The sequence below is a fragment of the Carcharodon carcharias genome, chromosome 5 (genome assembly GCF_017639515.1).
Source record: "Carcharodon carcharias isolate sCarCar2 chromosome 5, sCarCar2.pri, whole genome shotgun sequence".
Classification (NCBI taxonomy): domain Eukaryota; kingdom Metazoa; phylum Chordata; class Chondrichthyes; order Lamniformes; family Lamnidae; genus Carcharodon; species Carcharodon carcharias.
The window spans coordinates 82741550-82760540 of NC_054471.1; the positions used below are offsets into that span (position 1 = coordinate 82741550).

The 18991-nt window shown below is 45.9% G+C and overlaps 1 protein-coding gene across 1 annotated transcript in view; it reads left to right on the forward strand.

The window, feature by feature from the left end:
- Positions 1-18991, forward strand: part of adgrb3 (adhesion G protein-coupled receptor B3) — a 1012398-nt gene that overhangs the window by 704822 nt on the left and 288585 nt on the right. The window contains exon 15 of the mRNA XM_041188763.1: positions 13355-13457. Coding sequence (XP_041044697.1) covers positions 13355-13457 — 103 coding nt within the window. The remainder of the gene's footprint in view (positions 1-13354; positions 13458-18991) is intronic.

The window sequence follows — 18991 nt, forward strand, 5'->3', positions numbered from 1 at the left end:
CCGGCTCCGTTCTCTGTCTCACCCCTTCTCGCACTCGATTAACTCCCGGCTCCACTTTCTGTCTCTCCCCTTCTTGCGCTCGTTTAACTCCCGGCTCCGTTCTCTGTCTCGCCCCTTCTCGCACTCGTTTAACTCCCGGCTCCACTTTCTGTCTCTCCCCTTGTTGCGCTCGATTAACTCCCGGCTCCGCTTTCTGTCTCGCCACTTCTCGCGCTCGATTAACTCCCGGCTCCACTCTCTGTCTCGCCCCTTCTCGCACTCGATTAACTCCCGGCTCGACTCTCTGTCTCGCCCCTTCTCACGCTCGTTTAACTCCCGGCTCCGCTCTCTGTCTCGCCCCTTCTTGCGCTCGTTTAACTACCGGCTCCACTCTCTGTCTCTCCCCTTCTCACGCTCATTTAACACCCAGCTCCGCTCTCTGTCTCATCCCTTCTCGCGCTCGTTTAGTTCCCAGCTCCGCTCTCTGTCTCGCCCCTTCTTGCGCTCGGTTAATTCGCAGCTCCGCTCTCTGTCTCGACCCTTCTCGTGCTCGTTTAATTTCTGGCTCGTTCTTTGTCTCACCCCTTCTCGTGCTCGATTAACTCCCGGCTCCACTCTCTGTCTCACCCCTTCTCGTGCTCGATTAACTCCGGGTCCGCTCTCTGTCTCGCCACTTCTCGCGCTCATTAACTCCCGGCTCCACTCTCTGTCTCGCCCCTTCTCGTGCTCGATTAATACCCGGCTCCACTCTCTGTCTTCCCCTTCTAGTGCTCGATTAACTCCCGGCTCCGCTCTCTGTCCCGCCACTTCTCGCGCTCGTTTAACACCCGCTCCGCTCTCTGTCTTGCCCCTTCTCGTACTCGTTTAAGTCCCGGCTCCGTTCTCTGTCTCACCCCTTCTCGCACTCGTTTAACTCCCGGCTCCACTTTCTGTCTCTCCCCTTCTTGCGCTCGTTTAACTCCCGGCTCCGCTCTCTGTCTCTCCCCTTCTTGCGCCCGTTTAACTCGCGGCTCCACTCTCTGTCTCTCCCCTTCTTGCGCTCGTTTAACTCCCGGCTCCGCTCTCTGTCTCTCCCCTTCTTGCGCTCGTTTAACTCCCGGCTTCTCTTTCTTTCTCTCCCCTTCTCGCACTCGTTTAACCCCCGGCTCCACTCTCTGTCTCGCCCCTTCTTGCGCTCGATTAACTCCCGGCTCCACTCTCTGTCTCGCCACTTCTCGCGCTTGTTTAACTCCCGGCTCCGCTCTCTGTCTCGCCCCTTCTCGCACTCGTTTAACTCCCGGCTCCGCTCTCTGTCTCTCCCATTCTCGCGCTCGATTAACTCCCGGCTCCGCTCTCTGTCTCTCCCCTTCTCGCACTCGTTTAACTCCCGGCTCCGCTTTCTGTCTCTCCGCTTCTCGCGCTCGTTTAACTCCTGGCTCCACTCTCCGTCTCGCCCCTTCTCGCGCTCGATTAACTCCCGGCTCCGCTTTCTGTCTCGCCACTTCTCGCGCTCGATTAACTCCTGGCTCCACTCTCTGTCTCGCCACTTCTCACACTCGTTTAAGTCCCAGCTCCACTCTCTGTCTCGCCACTTCTCGCACTCGATTAACTCCCGGCTCCACTCTCTGTCTCGCCACTTCTCGCGCTCGTTTAACACCCGCTCCGCTCTCTGTCTTGCCCCTTCTCGTACTCGTTTAAGTCCCGGCTCCGTTCTCTGTCTCACCCCTTCTCGCACTCGTTTAACTCCCGGCTCCACTTTCTGTCTCTCCCCTTCTTGCGCTCGTTTAACTCCCGGCTCCGTTCTCTGTCTCGCCCCTTCTCGCACTCGTTTAACTCCCGGCTCCACTTTCTGTCTCTCCCCTTGTTGCGCTCGATTAACTCCCGGCTCCGCTTTCTGTCTCGCCACTTCTCGCGCTCGATTAACTCCCGGCTCCGCTTTCTGTCTCGCCACTTCTCGCGCTCGATTAACTCCCGGCTCCACTCTCTGTCTCGCCCCTTCTCGCACTCGATTAACTCCCGGCTCGACTCTCTGTCTCGCCCCTTCTCACGCTCGTTTAACTCCCGGCTCCGCTCTCTGTCTCGCCCCTTCTTGCGCTCGTTTAACTACCGGCTCCACTCTCTGTCTCTCCCCTTCTCACGCTCATTTAACACCCAGCTCCGCTCTCTGTCTCATCCCTTCTCGCGCTCGTTTAGTTCCCAGCTCCGCTCTCTGTCTCGCCACTTCTCATGCTCGTTTAACACCCGGCTCCGCTCTCTGTCTCGACCCTTCTCCTGCTCGTTTAACTCCCAGCTCCACTCTCTGTCTTGCCCCTTCTCTTACTCGTTTAAGTCCCGGCTCCGCTCTCTGTCTCTCCCCTTCTCACGCTCGATTAACTCCCGGCTCCGCTGTCTGTCTCTCCCCTTCTTGCGCTCGTTTAACTCCCGCCTCCGCTCTCTGTCTCTCCCCTTCTTGCACTCGTCTAACTCCCGGCTCCGCTCTCTGTCTCTCCCCTTCTTGCGCTCGTTTAACTCCCGGCTTCGCTTTCTGTCTCTCCCCTTCTCACACTCGTTTAACTCCTGGCTCCACTCTCTGGCTCGCCCCTTCTTGCGCTCGATTAACTCCCGGCTCCACTCTCTGTCTCTCCCCTTCTTGCGCTCGTTTAACTCCCAGCTCCGCTCTCTGTCTCTCCCCTTCTTGCGCTCGTTTAACTCCCGGCTTCGCTTTCTTTCTCTCCCCTTCTCGCACTCGTTTAACTCCTGGCTCCACTCTCTGTCTCACCCCTTCTTGAGCTCGATTAACTCCCGGCTCCACTCTCTGTCTCGCCACTTCTCACGCTTGTTTAAGTCCCGGCTCTGCTCTCTGTCTCGCCACTTCTCGTGCTCATTTAACTCCTGGCTCCGCTCTCTGTCTCGCCCCTTCTCGCGCTCATTTAACTCCTGGCTCCACTCTCTGTCTCTCCCCTTCTCACACTTGTTTAACTCTCGGCTCCGCTCTCTGTCTCGCCACTTCTCGCGCTCTTTTAACTCCCCACCTCCAATCTCCATCTCACTCCTTCTCATGCTCTTTTAGCTCCTTTCTCTGCTCTCTGTCTTGCTTTTTCTCATGCTCTTTTAATTCCCTGGCTCTGCTCTCATGTCAGTCTGGATTTTGTGTTCAGGCATCTTCAAAGACTTGATCCCATAACATGTTGTTCAGTGGGTAGCATTCTTGCCTTTGAGTTTCACAACTGTGGGTTCAAGCCCCACACCACAAAAATTAACACTAACATTTCAATGCAGTACTGTAGGAGTGCTACACTGTCAGCTCACCTTTCAGATGACTTGTTAAATTGAGACCTTCTCTTATGGATGTAAAAGGGTCTATGGCACTAACGTGAAGAAGAGCATAGGGGTTTTCACTAGTGTCCTGGCCTATCTTTACCCTTAAACCCTCAATCAACATGATGAAAGGAGATTATCTGGCCACTATCACTGTTTGTGGGAGTTTGCTGTGTGTAAATTGGCTGCTGCATTTCCTGCCTTACAACAGTGATTGCACTTCCAAAAGTATTTAATTGGCTGTAACTTGCTTTGGGGCATCCTGAGATGTGAAAGGTATTGTATAAATCCAAGACTTTCTCTTAACCTTTCCGATTCTGATACAAGTGGGCTAGCCCTGAGCTATAGCTGACATCATGTAGGTGATTGTCTGTGTAGGCAGGAGGGGGAGGAGTGCGGCAGGGTGGTTGGCTGTGTAGGCATGAGTGGGGTGGGACGGGGTGATTGTCTGTGCAGGAGGGGGGGAGTGGGGGTGCAGTAGCTGTGAGTGAGTGTGCTAGCTGCAATATTCTAGTAGCACCCCACCAATTATAAAACTGCCCCCATCAACTTGCCTTCCATAAATCCCAATCAAAAAGGAAAAATTGCAGGAAAAATCTTGTTGCGATTATAAAGAAAGGGAAACCCATTCTGCATTCAAATCTATGTTTTCAAACCTGCTGGAGAGCATTCTCCACTAGCAGCCTGACCCCAGGGTGTTTAATACCACAAACGCCACTTTAGAATTTATGGTTACTCATAATAGATAGTAGCACTGCAGTTCCTTATCTTTGACAACTTTAATGATTTGCCAATTTTCATTTTTCATTTACTCCTGGGCAACATATCATAGCTGTGGGTATCTGCTGTTTGTGAGTCATGTGATTTGACCAGAAGGGGTCATGGGGATTTGGCTGCAATAAGTGATGGAAAAGAAATGAGATAACTCCTGTATTTCACAGAAGAATAAAGGAGTGCACAAAGCACACCAATTACTTACACCAGTTAAAGATGTAGAGATTTAATTTCCGGGGAACCAAGGATATTTGTAACTATTTACAAATATGTTCATTTGAGCAAAGGTCAGCCATTATCCCAAGCACCTTTCCCAATTCTGAAAAGGTTTTTACACTGTTTGATGAAGCTTAAAATTACTGTTGCAATGTAACCACCATGGAGCAATTAGCTATTATGTACAGCAGGCGCCTAATGGATTTTAGGTAAACCATATTTCTGTTTACAGCATCATGATAATGTTTTGATAATGTTTCTCATTATCAGTAATATTAAAACTGCATCACCTTACTTGCTAAGTATAATGTTCAGACCCATAAATGACTGTCACAGCTAGTATAGAATCATGGTATGATGCAAGACAGAAGGAAAATATTCAATTGGTCTCACTCCCCTGCCCTTTCTCCATAGCCTGGCAAATGTGTCCCCTTCAAGCATTCATCCAATTCTCTTTTGAAAGTGGTTATTGAATCTGTGTCTGCTTCCAGCAATCTTTCAGACAGCACATTCCAGATCATAACAATTCATTGAATAAAAGAAATTCTTATATCTCCTCTAGTTCTTTAGCCATTTACATTAGATCTGTGTTCTCTGGTTACTGACCCTCCTGTGGGCGCATGCTCAGTACAATCATGTAACAAGGTGCTATTAGGAGGATTGAGAGGGGAAGATTGGAACTGACTGGATTGCTCCACGGGCTGAATCGAGAAAGGTGCATGGACTCAATGAGCTGAATGGCCTTGGCCTCTTTCTGAGTTGTAAATAACTCTGGCCATAATTTTCGCCCCACCTCCCGCAGTGGCGGGCTTCCCTGCTGAGGATGTGGCAGGCCATTGAAAATTCCATTCACTACGATTGGACCAGAAGATCCCCCTGGCGAGAGGGGGCCGGAAAATCCAGTCCTCTATAACTATTTCTCAGGCTACTATTTTGTAAATCATTACTTTGACTGAGTAAGACCCTTGTTGAAATAGGGGGCAAAGCATGCAAAGATATTGCCAGCAGTCATGGTGCCTCTGATATTTTGCCGCACTTAAAATTTATGGCACCTTGCTTTTTCTATAAAGAGCACAACCCGAAAATTGTAATAGTTTGTGGAAATTAATTGATCAGTAAATCATCGTGATCAAATAAATTACTGGGAGTGTTAGACACATCTGAAATCCCATAGATATTAAGCAGGTGAGATATTAAGAGAGGTGCTCACAGTCTAGGAAGTCTTGAGGTGCAGTGGGTAGTGTCCATTTCTCTGAACCAGAAGTTCTGGGTTTGAATCCCACCCCAGGACTTGATGGTCAAGGAAGGTCTGTTCATAATGTGGCCAAACAGGTTGGATATCAACCTGAAGATCCTTCCAATACATGCCAGTGGCAGGCGGTAACAGCGGGAGAGATTCCTGGTCAGCCATGTGATGGAAAGAATGTTGGAGCCTCTACCATCATTGTCCACAGCTCCAGACGATAATGCACAAGTAGAAGTGCATGTGGCCTAAGCAACTCGGCCTCCCTGACTGAACTGTAATACACCATCACCATACACAGTTCGGGACCTTGTAGATTTAAGATATTACTGGGGGAAAAAAAATTGCATTTATGTAGTACCTTTCCCAGCATCCCAAAGCACTTTACAGCCAATTAAGTACTTTTTGAAGTGTAGTTTGTTGTAATAGGAAACACAGCAGCTGATTTACATACAACAAGCTCTCCCAAACAATAATGTGATCATGAACAGATAATTTGTTTTTAAGACTTGATTAAGAGATTGGCCAGGACACCAAGGACTCCCTTGCTTTCTTCAGAATCTTTTACATCCACTTGGGAGGGCAGGCATGGCCTCAGTTTAATGCCTCATCCCTCTAATAGGGCAGCACTCCACTGGAAATGTCAGCCTAGGTTTTATGCTGAAGTCCTTGGAGTGGGACCTGAAACCTTGTTATTGAGAGGCAAGAATGCTACCAACTAAGCCATGACTGACTTATATGCAGGCTGGGGTGCCATAGATATAAGACATTACTGGGGGTGCTACACATGGTCTGTCACCCCACAGATATAAGACATTTGTGGCCCCTCATTTGAAAATGCGCCCTAATATGCTAGATAAGACTAGAATTAATCTAGTCTGTGATGCCCTGTGGTCAAATAGTCTGCCCACACTTATTGTCCAGGTTCATATAAAGAGACTGGCCACTTAGCTGAGGTACTGAATCCTGAGCACAGGGACAGGAAAATCGACCTGCCCATGTTTTAACTGCCAGCTTAACTCAGGTACATGTACTTGCACTCTGAGAAGGTTGTGGGTTCAAATTCCACTCCAGGATTTGAATACAAAATCTGAAGTGACACCATAAGAGTGCCAAAGGAACACTTTGTAATCAGAAATTCTGCTTTACAGATTAAGCGTTAAGTCTACCTTTGCTTGCTCAGATGGATATAAGGTATTTGAGGAAACACAGAGTGTTCAGTTTGTATCCCTTGTAGCAGTCATTCGCCACCATAAACAGGTTACCAGCACATTCAGTCAACTGCTCATAGAGTCATAGAGGTCTACAGCACAGAAAAAGGCCCTTCGGCCCATCGAGTCTGCGCTGGTCAAACAAGTACCTAACTATTCTAATCGCATTTTCCAGCACTAGGCCCATAGCCTTGTATGCCATGGCATCGCAAGTGCACCTCCAAATATTTCTTAAATGTTATGAGAGTTTCTGCCTCTACCACCCTTTCAGGCAGAGAGTTCCAGATTCCCACCACCCTCTGGGTGAAAAGATTCCTCACATCCCCTCTAAACCTCCTGCCCCTTACCTTAAATCTATGCCCCCTGGTTATTGATCCCTCCACCAAGGGGAGAAGTTCCTTCCTGCTGTTTTTGACACCTTGGTAGTTATGGAATCAACTAGTCCAAAGTAATTCATTAGCTGTGAAGCACTTTGCAACATCTTCACAACATGAAAAACATAACTCTAAATTCTTTATCAAAAATAATTGTGCCTTGATTGTCTGAAAGTCAACCAATCAGGTTTACTGAGCTGAACATTGACGAAGTCATAGATGTGAGGTGAACCTTTGAGGTGTAAGGCTGTTGTTCCCAGTACGTGCTGTTGACAGGGAGTCTGACCTGCCAGCTGTACTGTCCATACTCTTTTTTTATCCATTGGTTTCAGTGGGTTTTCTCCAAATAGAGCAGCTCAATTGCTCAAAGAGCTATCCCATTGATGGGCAGGTCATGCCACAACAAGTGAGTGCACATAGCATTACAGCAAGGGTTAAGTTGCCCTTTCTCTATCACAACAACTCCCAAGCTAACTATCACTTCATTACAAAGATCTGCAGTTCTAGCTGTGCTACACAGATTTATTTTTTGAAAATCCTGCCCATCCCCATGAATCAAATCACTGAAGGGAAAATCTAAAGAAGCTAATTTGGTGTCAGGCTCATTAAGACTTTCACACCCTCCCTGACAACTGATAATTTATTTCAGGCCAGCTTGACTTACATTGCAAAAGCTGCCAATTCATAGGCAATTGTTTCCTCTGGACCACATAATGATTTCCAGCAGCATGAATAGGGCTGATTGAACAGAAAATGACAGAGCAACATGTGGCTGATGGTTATAAATACTTTCTTATCCATAGTTATTAAGGGAGTAACAAGCACAATATCATTTAACTGAAGAAAAACAGCTACTTTAAAAGCTGTTTGCTTAAAAGCAAAGTCTCTGTCTAGCAATGCACTTTTGAAATTCAGATAGCTAATGCTTCCTTCATTAAAACTCACTGCCGGAAACCCACACTTCAGATTTAACCTCCTTTTGTACAAAAGTTGTCCACTGACAACTAAGAGTCAAACAGTTATGAAGCAAATGGCAGCAATTCAATAGGTGGCGCAATATCAGAGTGGTGCAGAGAAGGTTAAGAGGAGATTTGATAAAGGCTTTCAAAATCAGAAAGGGTTTTTGACAGGCTAAATAAGGGGAAACTGTTTCCAATGGCAGAAGGGTCAGCAATCAGAGGGCACAGGTGATTGGCCACAGTACCAGAGGGGACATGAGGAGAAAGGAAAATACTGCGGATGTTGGAAATCTCTGAAGAAGAGTCATATGGACTCGAAACGTTAACTCCTTCTTTAGCTCTGAAGAAGAGTCATATAGAGGAGATTTCACCCCCCCACCCCCCAACCTTCGGTGGGGTTGTGCAGGGGCTGGCACGAATCCCAATTGGGTCCGCGCCACCATTTTACATGGGTGGGCCAATTAAAGCCTGCCCAGCGTGATGCACACCCATAAGCGCTGAGCGCTCCCTCACAGAGCTGTCTCAGCGAGTTTAAGTTCGGAATAAAAGTTTTTGTTAAGACAGAAAAAAATTATTTAGATATGTCCCCTCATGTGACACTGTCACATGAGCTGGGACATGTTTATTAAATGTTTGAAATTTTTAAATTTAATTTATAAACCCTTCATGAAACCTTATCGCGCCCATGGATGAGGTTTCATGAAAAATATGAAGGCCGCCTGGGCTCTTTGCCCGCCTCCGCCGACCTTAAGGTTGGACGGACAGCTATCTTAGCTATTTTAATTATTTTCTTAATGGCCTTAATAGGCCTTTGACAGTTCAGCGGGCGCGCAGCTGACTTGGCTGCGCGTCTGCCAAACTGAAAATCTGAATGACACACGGTGACGATGGGACACCCGCCTGATGTCACCGCGTGTCATTTTATGTGTCGGCCCCGCTCACCAACCCAAAAATTCTTCCCATGGACTCAAAACATTAACTCTTTCTCTCTCCACAGATACTGCCAGACCTACTGAGTTTTACCAGCATTTTCTGTTTTTACATGTGACATGAGGAGAATTTATTTTTAAGCAGAGAGCTGTTGTAATCAGAAAGGGCGGTGAAAGCAAATTCAGTAGTCACTTTCAAAAGAGAATTGGATAAATACTTGCAGGGAAAAATAATTACTGGCCCGTGGTGAAGGGATCAGGGAGTAGGAATAATTTGATGGCTCCACCAAAGAACCAGCCCTGGCATGATGGGCAGAATGACATCCTTCTGTGCTGCATCATTCTATGATTCCCATTCTCTTTAAATTGGAGGGTGGATGTGAAAAAGTGGAGATATCCGAGGACTGATTCTGTGACCAGACATTCCCGACAAGCTGTAATAATTGGGTTAGGAAATCAGGGACTTTGAGCCCATGGCCTCCTCACTGCGAATACCTAGCTGGGCAATCAGCTTTGCACACCTCCTGAATTCTTATTGTTCAAATATTATAAAGAATTCCTCTTTTGCAGTACTACAACAAAAAAGGTCACTACTGGCAATTTAGGTGGTCAGTTTATTTTCTCAGTATCCCAAAGGATGCTTTGTCTGCAGTTACATTGCAACATTGAAGAGGGTAACTGTGCTCTGGGCGTGGGAGGGAGGCCGGTTAGCTAGGTTGGCTAGAGGGCGGTTCAGAATAGCACCAAAAGTGCTGGTTAAATCCACATTCCAGCTAAGGTAGACTTGGGACCTGCCTCCTCCCCTTGCCCCATAGCAAAATCACACTATAGGCTGTGGTTTGGCAGTGCTTGAATAATCATGGATGCTACTTGGAGAAGAAGAAGGAGAAGAAGAAGATCACTTTTGCCAAGATAATGTTTCCAAGAAAATAAAAGCGGAAAGTGCTGGAAAACCTCAGCAGATCAGACAGCATCCCTGGAGAGAGAATCAGAGTTAATGTTTCAGATGATTGATCTTTCATCAGAACTGGAAGATGCTAGAACTGTAACAGGTTTCAAGCAACTACAGAGATGGGGAAATTGGAGAGGGCCTGGGGTGGCGGTGAGACCAAATGGGAAGGCCTATGGCAGGGTGGAAAAGCAGAAGAGAATAATTGACAAAAAGATGATAGTGCAAGGCAAAGGGGTGGGACTGGGGTCAGTAAAGAAACAAATGAGGAGGTATAAACGGGAAACAACAAATTCATCACTAACAGCTGCCACACGAAAATAAACTAATAGGGGCAGCGGTTATGATCTGGAATTATGGAACTCAGTGTTGAGTCTGGAAAACTGCAACGTGGCCAGTGGAAAGATGAGGTACTGTTCCTTCAGCTTCAGTTAAGATTCATCTTGCAATTCATTCATGGGATATGGGTATCTCTGACAAGGCCTCCCATCCCTAGTTGCCCATGAGAAGGTGTTGGTGAGCTGCCTTCTAGAACCTCTGCAGTCCATGTGGTGCCAGTACACCCACAGTGCTGTTAGGGGGGAAGTTCCAGGAGTTTGACCCAGTGACAGTGAAGGAACGGCGATAAATTTCCAAGTCAAGATGGTGAGTGGCTTGGAGGAGAACTTGGAGGTTGGGGCATTCCCATCCATGTGCTGTTCTGAACGTGCCCCTTTAAAAACATGCTTCCTCTTCAGGACATTCTGGAGCACAATCATCACTTGGACTCTGAGATGGATGCACTTCCATCGTTTGGCAAGTAGGTTTGACCAGAGATAGCTGTGCTAACACTCAGGGCTGGAAACACAGGAACTCTTGACATAGTGAGTCCTTACCCTCTTCTACACAAATGGCTTGTTTATGGTAGGTAGAGACTGAATAGTTGAACTTAAGAGGCAGGTAAATCTAGATCCAAAACTAATGTGTGGCCCTTAAACTTACCAACATTATGACAGGAGTGAGCTGAAAGGATCATGCATTTTCAGAGCTATTTTTAATACTATACTGCCAGCAAATTTACAAATATGGCTGAAATTCAATTGTTTCATTTACATTTTAAAACCTACAGCATTCAAAACAAGTTTTCTAAAACAGGCAGAGATATTTAATTAAAAATATACTTACACTAAAATAGATGCTCTCTCACTTTGAGAAGATCTGATGCATAGACTTCTTTCACATTGTGAATACATATGTTAATAGAGGTAGTGCTAACCTGCACTCGTAAAATGCTTTTCAATAATTGGAGATAAACCACAATAGCTTTAATCAGTTCCACATGTACACCAAGGTTGGTTTGATCCTATTTTAACATCTTTAGAGTTTTAAATGCTGAATTCAAGAACAAAGTTTAGCTATCTCAAAGAAGGGTGGAATCTGGGACACTTTTAATACAATCCTTTTATAAATTGCCGATGCCTTTATGACTAATTGACTGTAGTGACAAAGGTTTGACATTTGCTGAAAAGTTTTTTTTTAATGAGTTGTAACTGGCCACCTCTTGCATTACTCACTGAGGTGCAATTGATTTACCCATGTTGAGTGCTCCATCCATTTGTACATGAGAATGGTGTTGGAGTCCTACAACTTCAATTTCAATATATTAGTAATGTCCCTGCTTCTTTCGGACAGAAAACTGACCGTACATTTCAAAATTATCAGGAAAATCACATTGCACTCGTACTTCTCTCCAATTTTAAGTCATTGATGGTCCAATTTTATAGCAGAAGCTGGCTGACTCTCAATTGACAATCACAACAACAATTGGCATTTACATAGCATGATTAACATAGTAAAATATCCCAAGGGACTTCATGGCAGTGACTACCAACCAATTTTTGATACTGAGCTACCCAAGGGCTGTTTTAGGACCTGTCACCCACAAAAAAGTGGGGGGAGGTGAAAGCTGGAGAGGGTTAGGGAGGGAATTCCTGAGCATACCCGTTGTAATATACCTTTAAGGGAAAGCAGCATGCCATCACTTTAAGAGAAGTGTGTCTGGTGATCCAGCCTCAGTTTCACTTTGGTCTGGAGCAGAACACAGGCTAATACAGCCCTCCTCAAGCTTTCTGCCATGTATATCTGTTCACATATGCCGAGAATTAATAAATGAACCCACAATGTGTTTGCACAATCCCTTACGAGTGATTGGTGCCTTTATAACAATTATAAAAACACGCAAAAAATATGGCGTAAGCTGTTGAAAGCGAAGCCACCAATGATGAAGCACTTAAAATTGGAATGCACAAGGGGCCAGAATTTAGGGAGGAAGGCCACGAAGGGATTTGAAAACAGGAATGCAAATTTGAAAATTATGATGTTGCCAATCTGGGAGCTGAAGTCGATCAGCGAGGATGGGGGTGATGGGTAAATGGGACTTAGTGCAAGCTACAATCCAGGTAGGAGAGCTTTGGATAAGCTCAATTTTACAGAGGGTGCAAGTTGGGAGGCCAGGCATGAGAGAATTAGAATAGTCAAATGTAGAGATAACAGAGGCATGGACGAGGGTTTCATTCTCTGATCAGCTAAGACGGGGACAAAGTTGGATGATGTTATGAAGGTTATGGGGAGATTGCATAAACAGGGAAGGAGTGAGGCCATAGAGTGAGTTGAAAACCAGAATAACATCCTAAATTACACAAAATGTTACCCCAGTTCTTCAGCTTCATTCATTTCTGACCGATGCTCCTGAATAAAAGAAGTCTGCCATTTTTATTGTGCCTGTACTCCTTTCCTTTTAGAGAATCATTCTTGAAGAACTGATAAGAATAATAGTTGGTTTGGTGACATCTAGAATACTGTGTACAGTTTTGGTCTTATGTAAGAAAGAACATAAATGCATTGGAAGCAGTTCAAAGAAGGTTCACTCAACCAGTACCTGGGATGGGGGTGTTATCTTACAAGGAAAGGATGGAGAGGATGGGCTCATATGCATTGGAGCTGAGAAGACTGAGAGGCAATTTTATCGAAACATATAAGATCCTGAGGGGACTTAACAGTGTGGATGCTGAAAGGATGCTTTCCCTTATAGGAGTCTCTAGAACTAGGGGACACAGTTTAAAAATAAGGGGTCGCCCACTGAAGGCAGAGATGAGAAGAAATGTTTTCCCTCAGAGGGTCGTGAGGCTTTGGGACTCTCTCGCCTGGAGAGTGGTGGAAGCAGAGTCATTGAATATTTTTTGAGTAGTTTTAAGGCAGAGATAGATTCTTGACTATCATGAGAGTCAAAGTTTATCGGGGATAGGCGAAATGTGGAGTTGAGGCCACAATCAGATCAGCCTTGATCTTACTGAATGGCGGAGCAGGCTTGAAGGGCCGAATGGCCTATTGCTCCTAATTTATATGTTCGTATGTATGTTCGAATTTTCAAATGCATTTTTTCTTGCTTTTTAACCACTCCCACAGAAATTACACAGTTGTGAATTCAAAAGTGATAGCCGTGACAGTAAGACCAAAACCGAAAATTGCAGAATCTATACTGGAAATCGAGCTTGCTCACTTGGTCAATGTAAGTACTTCTCTGTTTACTATGGACTATTCCAGGAATATTAACCTTGCACTAGTTGGCAGTTCTAAAGGCCAACCTGTGATTTCTGCAAGGGAATTGCTCAATTCGCACGGTCTCACACCACTGGAGCATTGATCGGAGGATCTGGTGCAACAGAGTGTGTTCCTGGATCTTGACATTCGATTTTCCCAGTGGCAACCTACCCATCCTGCAAAAACATATCCTTACATCATCTCAGCTTGTACATTGTAATGTTAAACAAAGCACTATTACAATAACAAACTCATGCAGAACAGCCTAATTGCTGTAACATTAACACTTAAACTACCAAAACTCTTTTCTTTTTCTATGCCTTGCTCCTGGCCCTAAACTTAGTAGTAGGAGAGCTTTTTAAAAACATGTGATTTCATTGACTGTAGTCATTCCTCTGCCCCTCCTCCCTGGTCTAACCCAGCATCTTTGCCCTCGCTTGGATCTAGTTCTGCTTGTCCTCGCACACTCAGCACATCTCCTTCAAGGAACTTGTCTACCCATCACTGGAACAGTCTGCAACATGCCCTGAGGTTCCATCTTTGACCACCTTAATTTCTTAATTTGCAAACATTGGATCAGCATCCATTGATATATTGATGAGATCCAGCTATGCCTCTCCATCTACCTTCCTTCTTTGATAGTTGCAATGGTGTCTGACCAACCATTTCACATCAAGTCCCAAATGTGTCAGAACATTTTTTGGAAAAGCATTGGCGCAACTAAAACCGTGGGCAGAATCTTCTGTCCGACACGTAAAATGACAGGCATTGACATCGGCCATGTGTTCTGACGTCACCGCGCGCCATTCCGATCTTCAGTTCAGCAGGCACACACCTGTCAAAGGCCTGTTAAGACGATTAATTAACTAATTGAAGAGGTTGTCAGGGCTGCCCGTCCAACCTTAAGGTTGGAGGGCAGGTGAAGAGCCCAGGCAGCCTTCACATTTTTTATGAAACCTCATCCACGGGCAGGATGAGGTTTCATGAAGGATTTATTAATGAAACAAAAGTTTTTATCAAAATTCGTAAACATGTCCCAGCCTGTCTGAATAATTAAAAATAATTTTTTTTTCAATTTTTCATAATGAAATTAATCTCCCTGAGGCAGCTCCAGCTCCAGAGCACAGGCCCCAACTCTCCCTCTTCCCCCATGCTGAGCGCTTCTGGGTGCGGGTCATGCTGAGCGGGCCTTAAATGGCCTGCCCACATAAAATGGCGGCATGCAGCTGATCGTGGGCAGTGATTGGCTCCACACCCTCTCCCGCCCACCCTACCGACAGGGAGAAAATTCTCCCCGATGTTTTTTTCTTTGTTCTTTCATACAATGAAAGCATTGCTGCAAAGCCAGCATTTGTTGCCCATCCCTAATTGTCCTTGAACTGAGTGGCTTGTAAGGCCATTTCAATGTCAACCATATGGCTAAAGGTCTGGAGTCACATGTAGGCCAGATTCCCTTCCCTAAAGCACAGTAGTGAACCTAATGGGTTTTTATTATAATCAATAATAGTTGTCATGGTTACCATTTCTGAAACTCTCTTTTAATTCCAGGTTTTATTAATTGAGTTTAAATTCCACCAGCTGCAATGGTGAGATTTGAACCAATGATCCAGAGCATTAGCCTGGACCCCTAGATTACTAGGCCTGTGACATTACTACTACATATTCATCTCCTACTGATCCTGTTATCCTAACTCCCCAAACAGCATCAGGCTCCAACATTAATTTTGCCTTCATCTGATTGAACCTGATGATGCTTCTTAACCATGGTGCCTTGCTCACTGTGCATCCAGTCACCAGCATCATTCTACTTCCACCTCAAGAATGTTGCTTACCTCTGCGCCTAGCACACCTCAAAGCCCTTTATCGATGTTGCAAAAAGCTCAATTTCTCCCACGCTTCCTCCACCCCAAACAAAATCCAGAATCATCTCAAATTTCACAGCCCACTGTCAATCCTGCACGGGGTCACAAACTCCTATTGTCTCTGCCCTCACTTGCGTCTGCTACATTCTAGCTCTGCAATCTTCTCTATGCCCTGCCTCAACATGCTTTGCCCACTCTGCTCAACTGGCCATTCCGCCTCATTCCCATCTAATAATGGTCTTCAGCCATTAGGCCTCCTCTGCCAAGAAATCCTTGCCCTAAATCACGCTTCCCTCATGCAGCAGGCTCCACAGAATTTGCCACTTCAGCCCTGCTTTCGGCCAATTCTCCTAACTTCTCTCCAATCTCCCTCGATGGCTGTCTCTGCTCTTCTTGCAAAGCAAACTTATAGGGATGGTTGTGCTATGTGATGGATGCCCTATAAATGAGGGATAGTGTTGTATGCCAGCATCAAAAATAGAATGCCATTCCAATTTGTAAATGCGTTTGAATTATGAGTTGTTCTTTAGCTCGGTGCAGTTCCCTAATTATAGGTTGTAACATTAATCACAAGAAAATTACAGGAAATCAATTCAGCTATTTCAATAACAAAGGGCTGAATATTTAAAAGGGTAAGAAGGTTGCTAGGTTCTCAAAGGGTTAACTCATCCTTTAAGAGCCATCCATGCAAATTGACATCTTTTGTTCTATTTTACCTTCAGCTTTAACAAGACAAAATGTCCTAGGTCACTGCCAGTTTGTAGTGAATCGGAACTTCATCAAAATCTGGTTATTTGATGGATGCCGTGAGAAAACAAATTGCTGTTAAAACCTATCTGGCTCACTAATGGCCTTCAGAGATGAGTGACTACTACCCCTAGCGGATCTGACCGATACTTGTTTACAGCCCCACACTCCATGGGTTGACACTCAAGAGGTGGTTTTCCTGGGTCTATGACCATTTCTATTAATGGCAGATAAATCGGCCACGTCCCTTTGCAGACGGGGGTTGTGACTGAAACCATGCAATGCTCCAGAGTGTAGACCCAGGAAAATCTCCCCTTCAAAGTCCTGTGAAGTGGATTTGTAAGGCTGTAAAGATCAGTAGGGTCAAAATCCACCCTGGTCTTTGTGCAAAATGGACATCTGTCATAGGTCCGAACCCATTCAGTCCCATTACCTACAATAGAATGAGTATTGCTGAAAAGAGAAACATGTTGCTGAAGCTTTTCATCTTGTACTCATAAGGCCAAGCGGCCTTTACGTTTTTTAGGAAACCTCATCCACAAGCGGGATGAGGTCTCCTGAAGCTATTACAAATTAAATAAAAACTTTCATTTTAAATTAAAAACATGTTCCACTGTGTCACATGAGGGGACATGTTTCCTTGAATTTTTATTGTACTTAATAATTTTTTCAAAAAGTACTTCAATTTCCCCGAGGCAGCTCTGTGCCTCAGGGAGATTGAAGTGCTCATTCGCGTGCATGCGCAGAGTGCGCACCAGACCTGTGCTCCCTCCTCCCCCCCCCTGCACAGGTAGTATTCAGTGCTGCTGCTCGTGATCCACACAGCGCGGGCCCGCCTGATAAATGGAAAATCTTGGCTGATGTCCCAGACACCACCATCACCATGCCTGGGTATGTCCCTGTCCCACCGACACAGCAGAGGTTGCAGCACAGTCATATACAGTCAGGAGGTAGTTGATCTAGGAGTCCATAACATCAACTCCGGACCCCATGAAGTCTCATGGCATCAGGTCAAACACGGGCAAGGAAACCTCCTGCTGATTATCATATACCGCCCTCCCTCAGCTGATGAATCAGTGCTTCTCCATGTTGAACATGACTTGGAGGAAACACTGAGGGTGGTAAGAGCACCAAATGTACTCTGGATGGGGGATTACAATGCCCATCACCAAGAGTTGCTCAGTAGCACCACTACTGACCAAGCTGGCTGAGTCCTAAAGGACATAGCTGCCAGACTGGGTCTGTGGCAGGTGGTGAGGGAACCAACAAGAGTATACTTGACCTCATCCTCACCAACTGGCCTGCTGCAGATGCCTCTGTCCATGACAGTATCGGCAAGAGTGACCACCTCACAGTCATTGTAGAGATAAGGTCCCACGTTCACATAGAGGGTGCCCACCATTGTGTTGCGTGGCACTACCATCGTGCTAATTAGATTTTGATTAGATCTAGCAACTCAAAACTGGGCATCCATGAGGTGCTGTGGGCCATCAGCAGCAGCAGAATTGTACTTGAATGCAATCTGTAACCTCATGGCCCAGCATATCCCCCACTCTACCATTACCCCATTACCATCAAGCCAGGGGATCAACACGAACTCAATGAAGAGTGCAGGAGGGTATACCAGGAGCAGCACCATGCATACCCAAAATTGAGGTGTCAGCCCGGTGAAGCTATAACACAGGATTACTTGCGTGCCAAACAGCATAAGCAGCAAGTGATCGACAGAACTGAGCGATCCCACAACCAAGGGATCCGATTTAAGCTCTGCAATCCTGCCACATTCAGTCATGAATGGCAGTGGACAATTAAACAACTCACTGGAGGAGGAAGCACCTCTAAATCCCAATCCTCAATGATGGAGGAAACCAGCACATCAGTGCAAAAGATAAGGCTGAAGCATTTGCTACAACCTTTAGCCAAAAGTGCCGAGTGGATAATCCATTTCGGCCTCCTCCGGGGAACCCCAGCATCACAGATGCCAGTCTTCAGCCAATTCCATTCACTCCATGTGATATCAAGAAACGGCTGAAGGCACTGGATCCTGCAAAGGCTATGGGCCCTGACAGTATTCCGGCAATAGTACTGAAGACTTGTGCTCCAAAACTTGCTGCGCCCCTAGCCAAGCTGTTCCAGTACAGCTACAACACTGGCATCTACCTGGCAATGTGGAAAACTGCCCAGGTATGCCCTTTACACAAAAAGCAGGACAAATCCAACCCAGCCAATTACCGCCCATCAGTCTACTCTCGATTATCAGTAAAATAATGGAAGGGGACATCAACAGTGCCATTAAATAACACTTGCTTAGCAATAACCTGCTCACTGATGCCCAGTTTGGGTTCCGCCAGGGCCACTCAGCCCCTGACCTCATTACAGCCTTGGCGCAAACATGGACTAAAGAGCTGAACTCCCGAGGGGAGGTGAGAGTGACTGCCTTTGATATCAAGACTGCATTTGACTGAGTGTGGCATCAGGCAACCCTAGAAAAACTGGAGTCAGTGGGACTCAGGGGGAAAACTCCACTGGTTGGAATCATACCTAGCGCAAAGGAAAATGGTTGTGGATGTTGGAGGTCAATCATCTCAGCTCCAGGACTCGCTGCAGGAGTTCCTCAGGGTAGCGTCCTTGGCCCAACCATCTTCACATGCTTCATCCATGACCTTTTTTCCATCATAAGGTCAGAAGTGAGGATGTTCGCTGATGATTGTATAATGTTCAGCACCATTTGCGACTCCTCAAATACGTAACTAGTCCACGTCCAAATGCAGCAAGACATGGACAATATCCAGGCTTGGGCTGACAAGTGGCAAGTAACATTCGTGCCATGCAAATGCCAGGCAATGATCATCTCCAACAAGAGAGAATCCAACCATTGCCCCTTGACATTCAA